Source organism: Silurus meridionalis, chromosome 7 (assembly GCF_014805685.1).
Source record: "Silurus meridionalis isolate SWU-2019-XX chromosome 7, ASM1480568v1, whole genome shotgun sequence".
Taxonomy (NCBI): Eukaryota; Metazoa; Chordata; class Actinopteri; order Siluriformes; family Siluridae; genus Silurus; species Silurus meridionalis.
In genome coordinates, this window is record NC_060890.1 from 25,930,093 (window position 1) to 25,944,499 (window position 14,407).

General features: G+C 39.9%; 1 protein-coding gene across 1 annotated transcript in view; it reads left to right on the forward strand.

The window, feature by feature from the left end:
- The first annotated feature begins 3,646 nt into the window (after nt 1–3,646).
- Nucleotides 3,647–14,407, forward strand: part of oat (ornithine aminotransferase) — an 18,643-nt gene continuing 7,882 nt past the window's right edge. The window contains exons 1-3 of the mRNA XM_046854495.1: nt 3,647–3,788; nt 12,323–12,545; nt 14,045–14,269. Coding sequence (XP_046710451.1) covers nt 12,338–12,545; nt 14,045–14,269 — 433 coding nt within the window. The 5' untranslated portion in view covers nt 3,647–3,788; nt 12,323–12,337. The remainder of the gene's footprint in view (nt 3,789–12,322; nt 12,546–14,044; nt 14,270–14,407) is intronic.

Genomic DNA, 14,407 nt, shown 5'->3' on the forward strand with positions numbered 1-14,407 from the left:
TCGCCTCCCTGGTTACCATAGCAACGATCCAAACAGAGGAGGTTTTTAACAGTGATGCTTCCAAACCCTCACCAAACACAATCTAAACATCATCCACATCGAATAACCACATTTTTCCAGGCTTTTACGGATGTAATTGTAGACATCCAGACTACAATAAATATTTTACCACATCTCTCACACAGACGCACTTCATCATAATAATACACACCTGGACAAGGTTCTTCAGGTAAACATTTGATGTTCAAAAATTGAGTCAAAACTTGTTGCCTCACTTGTCTGATTTAAGAGCTCTGGGTTTTCCCCTCGTTATCATCTATTATTTAGCTTTTCTAAATATCTAAACGTCGGAAGCCCCAAGAAGCCATGCATTATAATATTTAAATTTTTTCTTGTTATTACATCTTAACGATCTTGACATAACAAACATCGTTTCTTCGTGATCACGACTTAATTATTGTGTATTCGTTATAACCATTATGGTCATTATCCACGATGCTGCCTCTGAAACATGTTCTTATGCCGAATACACCGGAAAATGAAATACTGATCAGGGAAAATGATTCGAGATGCAGCTTTGTGATCGGAGCCATTTGTGGCGGCGTTATGTTGAAATCACGAGAAAATTAATTCGTGATCACGAGAAAACGAGAAAATAAAAAGATAACGTATGGCCTCATAAAACTTCTGTTCTAGACTGTTCTGTTTTAAACTTGAAAAGTTTGTTTTGACGGCTCCTGCTTTAAAAACCGGCACAACCGAAAATGCTGAAGGACCAGACATGTGTAATATCACAACGTGTTTGTTCATGTTCACACCAGGGAAAGAATATAAACATATATGGCATGACAGTGTGATTCTGGGGTGTGTGTGTGTGTGTGTGTGTGTGTGTGTGTGTGTGTGTGGTGGATTCAATTCTACGAATTTTAGTGTAGTTCCAAAAGGACAAGGAAATATAAATCTCTTAATTCATCTCTTAATATAATCGATTAATTGAAAGAACACCTTTATAAATGAACAATGTTTTGTACATTTTGAAGTGGGCGTGTATGTGGTATTTATGCCCAGTCAGTGTTTCTATCTCTTACGCTAACATTCACACAGTTACATTCAATGTAACAGTATTTGACCTAATACATCGACTTACATTTAATCACAGGATCATTTTAACACGGTGTGTTCTAGCTACAGAGAAAATAAACTAAGAACCATTCTGAAATTCTTTACTGATTTTGTACAAAATTCGAAAATAGTCTGGAAGTGTGTATAGAAGTCTGGAAGTGTGTTTGGGAGTCTGGAAGTGTGTTTGGGAGTCTGGAAGTGTGTATAGAAGTCTGGAAGTGTGTATAGAAGTCTGGAAGTGTGTGTCTGGAAGTGTGTATAGAAGTCTGGAAGTATGTTTGGAAGTCTGGAAGTGTGTGTGGAAGTCTGGAAGTGTGTTTGAAAGTCTGGAAGTGTGTATAGAAGTCTGGAAGTGTATTTGGAAGTCTGGAAGTGTGTATAGAAGTCTAGAAGTGTGTATAGAAGTCTGGAAGTGTGTTTGGGAGTCTGAAAGAGTGTTTGGAAGTCTGAATGGGTGTTTGGAAGTCTGGAAGTGTGTGTGGAAATCTGGAAGTGTGTTTGGGAGTCTGAAAGAGTGTTTGGAAGTCTGAATGGGTGTTTGGAAGTCTGGAAGTGTGTGTGGAAATCTGGAAGTCTGGAGTCTCCTTAAATCCGAGGAATGAGTTGAGTAATAAGCTGAGAAACGAGTTAAGAGACGAGCGAGAAATGAGCTGAGAAATGACATGAGAAACTTACAGCTCTGCGAGAACCTACAACAATTCACTGTTAACGTGATGGATACAGAAAAGTAATTGACACTATTGTATGGTCTCTCACACGCAGACCAATGAAATTACGATAATAAGAGTGAATAATACGCTTTAGTGATCCGAATCAGCGATTTAAACTCTTGAACCGAATCAGTTTTATTTGTAAATCATTTATTCTGCTTTCTGAACCGACACTCATCCTTAACCCTGTGTGTTCTGTGATTGTTGTTGTATGTAGCACCAGGGTTTAATAGGAACGTTGTTCCATGTCACTGTGTACTGCGTCAGAGATATACGGTTAAAATCACAATAAAAGCTTCGTGACTTGAACGATTCATTATTATAACAATCTACTACAACACTTTTTTTATAAACTTGCAAAGTAAATTTTGATTGTTTCCACACAGAAAACTGCTCCAAGGCTTACAAAAATTTTAAAGATTATTGGAAATAGTGTTACAACATCCAGTGGATAAACATCAGGGTGAGTAACTGATAGAATTTCTGTTTTCTATGTTCATTATGACAGATTCATACAGACTTCAGAATCATACAAAACAGAAAACAGAAAACACCATAAAAAAACTGGATGGTTAGCGGACGTCCTGAGTTTCTCTACACCAGGGGTCACCAACATGGTGCCTGCGGGGACCACACGAGTCGCCCGGGGGATTTTCTACTTTTCTTTTTTAAATCACACTTGCATTGGTGTAAATTTAGCTGGTCTCCACGTTGATTTTGATATGTTACGTAATTGATAATCAGTACAAACATGATGCAACGTAGTGCAGGATTTGTTAAAAATTGTTAGTGTCCGGTGAAAATGTAAATACTTGGGGAGATTTCTAGAAATAAAGTTTTGCATATTGATATTGATCTGTTTCCTACTCTGTTAAATCATTGTTGATAATAATTGTGAAAAATCATTAACATGATCAGTGTCTTTACATAGACGAATAGCATTCATTAATAATAATAACATATAATTAAAGGTAAATTGAGCAAATTTGGTATTTCAGAAGTATCGACCTGGAAGCCCTTCACATTAATCAGTACCCAAAAAGTAGCTCTGAGTTATAAAAAGTTTGGTGACCCCCTGATCTACACCATTCTTCCGTTTATACATCGACCTGATGCGCGGTGAGTCAGAACTCCTGAGTCGCTCAGTGACCTTCATTATTTTTATTTACTTAGTAACGCATATCATTTTAAATGTAGCGAAGTACAAATACTTCAAACAAAAAGTTCCAGTTAAATTACAGTTTAAAAACAAATACTTGAAAAAGTAAATGTAATTCTTTACTTTCATGCTTTTAATTGCCGGATGTTTGCATCATGTTTGCGGATTCTGGTGTTTGATTTGAGACTCGGCGCATAAACAAATAAACAAATAAACAAATGAACAAACAAATGTTTAGTGATTGGGAATAATTTCTCGGTGGAGTTTATTTGATTTCTTTTTTTATATCCGAGTAAAGAAAAGACGTCGCGAATGAACACGTGTTGCATCAAAGGTTTCAATTTCGCTTCTTTTATGTTTGTTTATTTAATAAAAAACGGTCAAACACGCACGCATCGATCGCACGTTAATAAGATTTGTGCGGTTAAAATGTATCTGCGTTGAGACGTTATTGACGTGTACGTTTTAACAGCCTTGATAAGAAATATATATTTATATATAATGTAAGGATGCTGGGTATATATGACAGGAAAAATTGAATGAGAAATAAAAACAAACACGTCATTAATCTACATCATTCTGCACGACATGGTGAAGCCACGCCCCCTCTCACTCGTCCTCGCAAGTTTCCTCCTTCTTGCGTCATGCAGCCCACGTGACTAGCGCTAGACCTCACGGCTCGGCAGTGCGCATGCGCAGAACCACGCGGTGGAAAAAAACCCTTCTCTCTCTCTCTCCATCCGTACACAGGCTGTGTTCTGTAGACGGGCTTCCCGAGGACCGCGCTCTTTCTCCAGGTAACACACACCACCCTCATCTCTGTGTTTTATCTCATCAGAGAACCTGTTATTTATAAACCCGTGTAAAGAAGATGTTTGAGATGTTCTTCATGTTAATGATGATGATGATGATGATGGTGATGATGAAGATGATTGCGCCCGTGTCCACCCGCATTGATCTTCTGCTCCATGATCTCCAACAATGTTTACTATTTCTCCAAATCAGCTTTTTCTACTTTTAATTAGACTCGATCTCATTCATTAATTAGTGTGAACTCATAAATGATTTGGGATCCTGATCATTAACCAGTAATAACATTCATCTAATCATCATCATGATCTTCAGAATAAAATCCATCATCATCATCAGGGTAGTTTTATTCCGAGTTTTATTGTTTTTGGTTTGTCTTCAAACCTGACTTTTTCTCTACATGACCAAGAATGAACCGTTTCTAGTGTATCAGATGAAACACTGAGCTGAAGTGTTGCTGTTATTCTCATTTACATCTTTTTTTTTTTTTTCCTGTTTAAATCTGAGAGAGGAATCAGGATCGGAAAGACTCCGTGACGTCACGAGTGTATTTGCATATTTATTGGAATGATTCTTTTTTTCTTTTTTTTTTTTTGATAACACAAACGGAGCGTTTTGTTCCACGTGAAATTACAATGTTTTATTAAATATCAACAACAGATCTTTTTATCGTTGCGTTACGCTCGCTGACTCCTTGTCTGTCAAACTTCAGTGAGAAGCCCTGAAACTGGAGACTCCTTCCTTAATTCTTACTTTTTAATGTAAAACTCGAGCACATATGAGATTCAATGGAAAGCGGATTCTGTGAATAACAAAATACTAGTTGTGTTGGAGCTGCTGTAGGAAATCATCAAACAGCTTTTAAGAAGTGTGTCTGTGTGTGTGTGTGTGTGTGTGTGTGTGTGTGTGTGTGTGTGTGTGAGAGAGAGAGAGAGAGAGATCACATAAACAGTTACCAATTGTTTTAGGTTTAACACACACACACACACACACACACACACACACACACACTCTTTCATGTGGGGGTGGACAGTGACACAGCTCAAATGAGGTTGTGTAAACAGACATTAAGCAGATTGACTGCGTGCGGCTCGGCTTTATTTCACTCCTTGCTACTGGACACAAAGTCACGTACACGCAGTTGCAGATATGCAGCAAAGACCTTGCAGTCACGTCCACACAGTCATACCCACAGTACATCCATACAGTCATACCCACAGTACACCCATACAGTCATACCCACAGTACATCCACACAGTCATACCCACAGTACATCCATACAGTCATACCCACAGTACATCCACACAATCATACCCACAGTACATCCACACAGTCATACCCACAGTACATCCATACAGTCATACCCACAGTACACAGTCATACCCACAGTACATCCACACAGTCATACCCACAGTACACCAATACCGTCATACCCACAGTACACAGTCATACCCACAGTACATCCATACAGTCATACCCACAGTACATCCACACAGTCATACCCACAGTACATCCACAGTCATACCCACAGTACATCCATACAGTCATACCACAGTACATCCATACAGTCATACCCACAGTACATCCACACAGTCATACCCACAGTACATCCATACAGTCATACCCACAGTACATCCATACAGTCATACCCACAGTACATCCATACAGTCATACCCACAGTACATCCATACAGTCATACCCACAGTACATCCATACAGTCATACCCACAGTACATCCACACAGTCATACCCACAGTACATCCATACAGTCATACCCACAGTACATCCATACAGTCATACCACAGTACACCCATACAGTCATACCCACAATACATCCACACAGTCATACCCACAGTACATCCATACAGTCATACCCACAGTACATCCATACAGTCATACCCACAGTACATCCACACAGTCATACCCACAGTACACCCATACAGTCATACCCACAGTACACAGTCATACCCACAGTACACCCATACAGTCATACCCACAGTACATCCACACAGTCATATCCACAGTACACCCATACAGTCATATTCACAGTACATCCACACAGTCGTACATCCATACAGTCATACCCACAGTACATCCGTGCAGTCATACCCACAGTACACCCATACAGTCATACCCACAGTACATCCACACAGTCGTACATCCATACAGTCATACCCACAGTACATCCGTACAGTCATACCCACAGTACATCCATACAGTCATACTCAAAGTACATCCATACAGTCACGTCCATACAGTCATACCTACACTACATCCATACAGTCATACCCACAGTACACCCAAACAGTCATACCTACAGTACATCCATACAGTCATACCCACAGTCACATCCATACAGTCGTACCACACTACACCCATGCAGTCATACCTACAGTACATCCATACAGTCACATCCATACAGTCATACCTACAGAACACCCATACAGTCATAACCACAGTACATCCATTCAGTCACACTAATACAGTCAAACCTACAGTACACCCATACAGTCATACCCACAGCAAACCCATACAATTATACCTACAGTACATCCATACAGTCACATCCATACAGTCATACCTACAGTACACCATACAGTCATACCCACAGTACATTCATACAGTCATACCTACAGTACACCCATACAGTCAAACCTACACTACATCCATACAGTCATACCCACAGTACACCCATACAGTCATACCTACAGTACATCCATACAGTCACACCCATACAGTCATACCCACAGTACATCCATACAGTCATAATCACAGTACACCCATACAGTCATACTCACAGTACACCCATACAGTCATACTCACAGTCCATCCATACAGTTACATCTATACAGTCATACCTACAGTACACCCATACAGTCATACCTACACTACATCCATACAGTCATACCTACAGTACACCCAAACAGTCATACCTACAGTACATCCATACAGTCATACCCACAGTACATCCATACAGTCATACCCACAGTACATCCACACAGTCATACCCACAGTACATCCATACAGTCATACCCACAGTACATCCATACAGTCATACCCACAGTACATCCATACAGTCATACCCACAGTACATCCATACAGTCATACCCACAGTACATCCACACAGTCATACCCACAGTACATCCATACAGTCATACCCACAGTACATCCATACAGTCATACCCACAGTACACCCATACAGTCATACCCACAATACATCCACACAGTCATACCCACAGTACATCCATACAGTCATACCCACAGTACATCCATACAGTCATACCACAGTACATCCACACAGTCATACCCACAGTACACCCATACAGTCATACCCACAGTACACAGTCATACCCACAGTACACCCATACAGTCATACCCACAGTACATCCACACAGTCATATCCACAGTACACCCATACAGTCATACCCACAGTACATCCACACAGTCGTACATCCATACAGTCATACCCACAGTACATCCGTGCAGTCATACCCACAGTACACCCATACAGTCATACCCACAGTACATCCACACAGTCGTACATCCATACAGTCATACCCACAGTACATCCATTACAGTCATACCCACAGTACATCCATACAGTCATACTCAAAGTACATCCATACAGTCACGTCCATACAGTCATACCTACACTACATCCATACAGTCATACCCACAGTACACCCAAACAGTCATACCTACAGTACATCCATACAGTCATACCCACAGTCACATCCATACAGTCGTACCCACACTACACCCATGCAGTCATACCTACAGTACATCCATACAGTCACATCCATACAGTCATACCTACAGAACACCCATACAGTCATAACCACAGTACATCCATTCAGTCACACTAATACAGTCAAACCTACAGTACACCCATACAGTCATACCCACAGCAAACCCATACAATTATACCTACAGTACATCCATACAGTCACATCCATACAGTCATACCTACAGTACACCATACAGTCATACCCACAGTACATTCATACAGTCATACCTACAGTACACCCATACAGTCAAACCTACACTACATCCATACAGTCATACCCACAGTACACCCATACAGTCATACCTACAGTACATCCATACAGTCACACCCATACAGTCATACCCACAGTACATCCATACAGTCATAATCACAGTACACCCATACAGTCATACTCACAGTACACCCATACAGTCATACTCACAGTCCATCCATACAGTTACATCTATACAGTCATACCTACAGTACACCCATACAGTCATACCTACACTACATCCATACAGTCATACCTACAGTACACCCAAACAGTCATACCTACAGTACATCCATACAGTCATACCCACAGTACATCCATACAGTCATACCCACAGTCACATCCATACAGTCATACCCACAGTACCTCATACAGTCATACCTACAGTACATCCATACAGTCATACCTACAGTACATTCATACAGTCATGCCTACAGTACATCCGTACAGTCATACCCACAGTACATCCATACAGTCACATCCATACAGTCATACCTACAGTACACCCATACAGTCATACCTACACTACATCCATACAGTCATACCCACAGTACACCCAAACAGTCATACCCACAGTACATCCATACAGTCATACCTACAATACATCCATACAGTCACATCCATACAGTCATACCTACAGTACACCCATACAGTCATACCTACACTACATCCATACAGTCATCCCCACAGTACACCCAAACAGTCATACCTACAGTACATCTATAGAGTAATACCTACAGTACATCCACACAGTCATACCAACAGTACATCCATACACTCACATCTATACAGTCATACCTACAGTACACCCACACAGTCATACCTACAGTACATCCATACAGTCATACCCACAGTACATACACACAGTCATACCCACAGTATATCCATACAGTCATACCTACAGTAGACCCACACAGTCATAACTACAGTAGGTCCACACAGTCACATCTATACAGTCATACCTACAGTACACCCACACAGTAATACCTACAGTACATCCATACAGTCATACCCACAGTACACCCATACAGTCATACCTACAGTACATCCATACAGTCACACCCATAGTCATACCCACAGTACATCCATACAGTCATACCTACAGTACACCCACACAGTCATACCTACAGTACATCCATACAGTCATACCCACAGTACATCCATACAGTTATACCTACAGTACATCCATACAGTCATACCCACAGTACATCCATACAGTCACATCCACTGTACACCCATACAGTCATACCTACAGTACATTCATACAGTCACACCCATAGTCATACCCACAGTACATCCATACAGTCATACCTACAGTACACCCATACAGTCATACCCACAGTACACCCATACAGTCATACCTACAGTACATACATACAGTCACGTCCACAAATCGCTTCCACGCAGTCGCAGTCGCATCCAGAAAGTCAAGATGATCACGTTGCAGCCGAATCAGGCGCAGTCACGCCGTTAAATTTCTACACATTTACATTCCGCTATTGTACACACACACACACGCACACACACACACACACAGATACAGTATTGTTTCCATAGTAACAGTTTTTTTAATGGGATCGCCTTTTAGCTACAACAGTAGGAAATCAGCTGCGGTGGTTTGTTTGTACACACGTTTTCATTACGTGAACAAAAGTTGTGTAATAACCAGTTTATTCATCTTGTGTTTAAAGTCCTATTTGAACCTGTGAGAGGTTTTTGTTTAGGAAACGCCCCCCCAGAATCACCTCACTGACACATCTGTGACGCCGTGACCTGTTTTTCCATGTGTGTGTGAGCGAGGCTTTATTTAGCTGTTGGCTGAGCGACAGTGGGTGTGTGTTGGGCCGTGTCGCCTGCAGCCTATCACCTTCCAGCTTTACCTGGAAATCGAGGTCACTCTGTGTGTGTGTTTGTGTGTGTGTTAAGTCTACAGATGCCTTTCTGGGAAAGTTTCAGCACGTTCTGAGCTTCACAGTTATGCAAATAATACACAGCTGTGTGTTAATAAGTAAAGAAAAAAAACTATTTGTGCACATGCACATTTCACAATAACATTAAAGAGAATTAAACAAAAATAAATCTAATTTATAAATATTAATCACAGTTTTTCAGATGATTACATTCTTTAAATAAAATTTTTCCTTTAAAAAAACAAAAGAAAAAAATAATACTATAACTTTGGTTCTGGCACATTTAGTGAAGTAAAGTAAATAAATACATTTATAACAAATTCTTTAAAAAAAAGTAGCACATTTTATTCCATTAATTTTTTTAATACATTTATTTACCCCACAATTTAAAAAGTAAATAAATAATTACAATAAAATAGATTTTCTAAATTAGATTATGTAAAAAAATCTTGTAAAAAGAATTCTCTCTTTTATACATTTTTTCCTCTTAAATCTTTTATTCCTTCCAACATAAAATAAAATAAACAAGAAATTAAACAAATAAGTTAAGTGAATAAATAAATAGATAAATTATTAAATTAGTCAAATAAAACAATAATAATCGAATTAGTAACACTAAAGAAATAAATGCAATACAATAAATAATTTATGTATATCAAAATAAAAAATGCATTTCGTTACAAGCGATTGAATAGAAGTTTATTTTTTTTAAATAAATACAATTATAAAGAAAATAAATAAATTGAAATTAAATGAATGAGAAATAAAATATTTATGCACAGTAAACTTTTTTCTCCTATTTTTAACATTTTAATAACCCGAACCTCGCCCCTCCCCTCCCCGCCCCCACCTCGCCCCACTTCACCCCTCCTCCCACTCATGTTTAAATATGGATAACATTTGAATTCTTTTTTTTCTTTTAAATGTAATAAAAAACATTCGTTTAATTTTATGCTTCTAATAAGTGTTAATTTTGTACTCTGAGATTGACGGGAAGTTTGAGGGAATGGTTGAGATGAACGTGGTGGTGGTGGTGGTGGTGCAGACTCGTCCCTCACTCTGATACCCGATCTGAAATTAGACACGTTTGAGCTCGGCTCAGCATATTTAAGCTCGGCTCTAAATTTTTCATTGACGTGTGTGTGTGTGTGTGTGTGTGTGTGTGTGTGTGTGTGTGTGTGTATTTAGCCGAGTGTGCTAATGAGTACCGGGGATTGGAGAAGAATGGGTGGAGTGTGTGCTCAGTAAATCCTGTACAGTCTCTGCTGTGAGAGGAAGCAGCTGATCATAAACCTGTAAACCTTCTAAAATCAGTTATAAACCAAAATCTTTAGATTTATATACACTTTGTGTCCAAAAGTTTGCAGACACCTGACCGTAAGTTTTATTCTCCATTTCTTTTTATAATGAACCCCACTCTTCTGGGAAGATGTTCCACAACAGCGGATCATCCATCTCCATACCCCCCTGTCCTCTACATCTGCCTCTTTCACACCAACTACCTGCATGTCTTCCTTCACCACATCCATAAACCTCCTCCTTGGTCTTTTCCTCCTTCCTGGTGGCTCCATCCTCAGCATTCTCCTACTGATATACCCCATGTCCCTCCTCTGCACATGTCCAAACCATCTCAATCTCACCTCCCTCACCTTGTCTCCAAAACGTCCTACATGCGCTGTCCCTCTAATAAACTAATTTCTAATCCTGTCCCTCGTTGTCACTCCCAATGAACATCTCAACATCTTCAGCTCTGCTGCCTCCAGCTCCACCTCCTGTCTTTTACTCAACACCACTGTCTCAAAACCATACAACATCTCAGGTCTCACCACAGTCCTATAAACTTTCCCTTTCACTCTCACAGATACTCTTTTATCACAAATCACTCCTGCTATCACTCTTCTCCACCCACTCCACCCTGCCTGCACTCTTTTCTTCACTTCTCTGACACACTCTCCATTACTCTGCACTGTTGAACCCAGGTACCTGAACTCCTCCACCTTCTCCACCTCTTCCTTTTATTCCCCTTCTCTCTAGCGCATACCTCCACCTCTCCAGGATCTTCTCCACCTGCTCGCTACTCTCACCACAAATCACAATATCATCCACAAACATCATAGTCCATGGAGACTCCTGTCTGACCTCGTACGTCAACCTGTCCATCACCACTGCAAACAGGAAAGGGCTTAGAGCCGATCCTTGATACAGTCCAACCTCCACCTTGAACCAGTCTGTTGTTCCTACTGCACACTTCACTGCTGTCACACTGTCCTCATACATGTCCTGCACCACCCTCACATACTTCCTCATACAATACCACAACTTCTCTCTCCACCTTGAATTTTCTGATTTAATTTCTGATTCGTGATCCACATATTTGATTTGGCACATGTTTTACGCTGGACGTCCTTCATAAAAACCTTCCTCATTTATCTGGGTTTGAGACTGACACTAAGTGTAACACTAATGACTGCGTTAACAAGACAAATTAAATAAGGAAAAAATTTATTATTATATGTTAATGTGAAATTATTTTATTTTATATATTTTAATGATGGACCCTTTTTTCCTCTCTCAGTACACAGGTATCACAATGAAGCGCATGCTGACTCACGTGAGCCGCTGGGCCACGCCCACCCTGAGCCGCGGCGCTCATTCCGGGATCCGCTCGTCCTCCACGGCCGTGTCGTACGCTAAACGTGACGAGAGGCTGCTCTCATCCGAGGAGGTGTACTCCCGAGAGGATCGATACGGAGCTCACAACTACCACCCCCTACCTGTCGCCCTGCAGAGAGGAGAGGGTGAGACCACGCCCACATCACTCCTCCTCCTTTTAAGATTATTATCATTGGTCAAAAATATGACTTTAATGTCTTCATTTATGAGGATTACATTTTAAACAATTAATAATCCATTGAATATTTTTTTAATTTTAATATGAATATTTGAATATCAGTTCTGCTTAATCATAATTATGTTAAATATTTACAATAATTGATCAGAGTTAAAAATGGAGGCTTTAGCAGTAAACCTAGAAAAAATTAATCCGAATTATAATTACTCGCAATGTAATAAAATATTCATAAAATAATAACTTTTTGAAAAAAATCTCGATTTAGAAACCAGAACAAATTTGAACAAAATGATTTGAATGATTTTAAAATAAAAAAAATGTATAATAATAATTAATAATAATAATAATAATAATATTTTCCATGGCGCCTTTAAAGTTACATCTCTTTTAATTGGAATAATAATATGTATATCCAAAAAAACAAATATGGAGGTGGATGATCGCTGTGGTGACACTGAAGAAGAAAAAGCCGATTTAAATTTTTTTGAAATGTTTTAAATAATTTAGAGCTGACTTCCTTAATGTTTAAATATTTTACCGTATTTTCCGGACTATAAGCCGCTACTTTTTTCCCACTCTTTGAACTCCGCGGCTTAAACAATGAAGCGGCAAATTTATGGATTTTTCCTGGGTTTTTCCCGATTTCACAAACTTCAAGCCAAAAAACTGAACCCCATAACATTAGACCAATGAAATTGCTGAATGGGTTCAGGTGAACCAATGAAACTCTTTATATTAAATCAGATGCGCTCCCACTGAATCGGCCGCACCACATCATAAATATGGATGATGTTCCTCTGATGTTTGACCTGCCGCTCACTCGGACTGTCTACAGGAAATGAGAATCATTCGTCACGCTGAAAACAACCGGGCATGAAAACACACTTCACCTGTGTTCTGAGCTGCACGGCATCGGGAGAAAAGATTCACCGATGGTGATTTTTAAACGCACGACGATGCCAAAAGATAAACTCTCGAGAGAAATAGTTGTGAAAGGAAGGAGGAAGACAGTGAACAATGACTTTCTTGGTAGGCTACTGTTTAGATACAAGCCGTGTAACAGACACTGTCTTTCATTAAAGCCTGTGTAAAGTTCATTAGTTTTAGTGTAGACAAAAATCTTTGTCAAATTCAGTGGGTGTGGCTTATATTAGGGTGCGTTTAATAGTCCGGAAATTACAGTATATATTTATATATTATTAATTATAAAGAGTTTCAAAGTAAGATAAAGGAGTCAGATATCTAATCTAAAACCTCTGAATCAGACGGATTGTTGAAAGGTTTTGCTTGAGGAAGTGAGTTCTGATTTGTTGTGGTTTCTATGGTAACAGCTCTTTCTCAGGGATAATGTGTAATAATAGTAATAGACAGTAAAGCGTGTAATTGAACGTTGTATCTTTGCAGTAAGTGTTCACACATCTTCATTACACGTGTGTCGTGTCCCAGGAGTTCACGTGTGGGACGTGGAGGGACGTCGGTATTTCGACTTCCTGAGTGCGTACAGCGCGGTGAATCAGGGTCACTGCCACCCGAAGATCGTGGCCGCGCTGAAGGAACAGGCCTCCAGACTCACGCTGACCTCCAGGGCGTTCTACAACAACGTGCTGGGAGAGTACGAGGAGTACATCACCTCTCTGTTCGGCTACAACAAAGTCCTGCCCATGAACACAGGTCTCTCACACACACACACACACACACACACACACACACACACACACACACACACACATACACACGTGAGGAGATACAGGAGGAACTGGTAAGAGTTTAGGAACAAGAAAAAAAGGAAAAAAGGATGGAGGAGTGTGT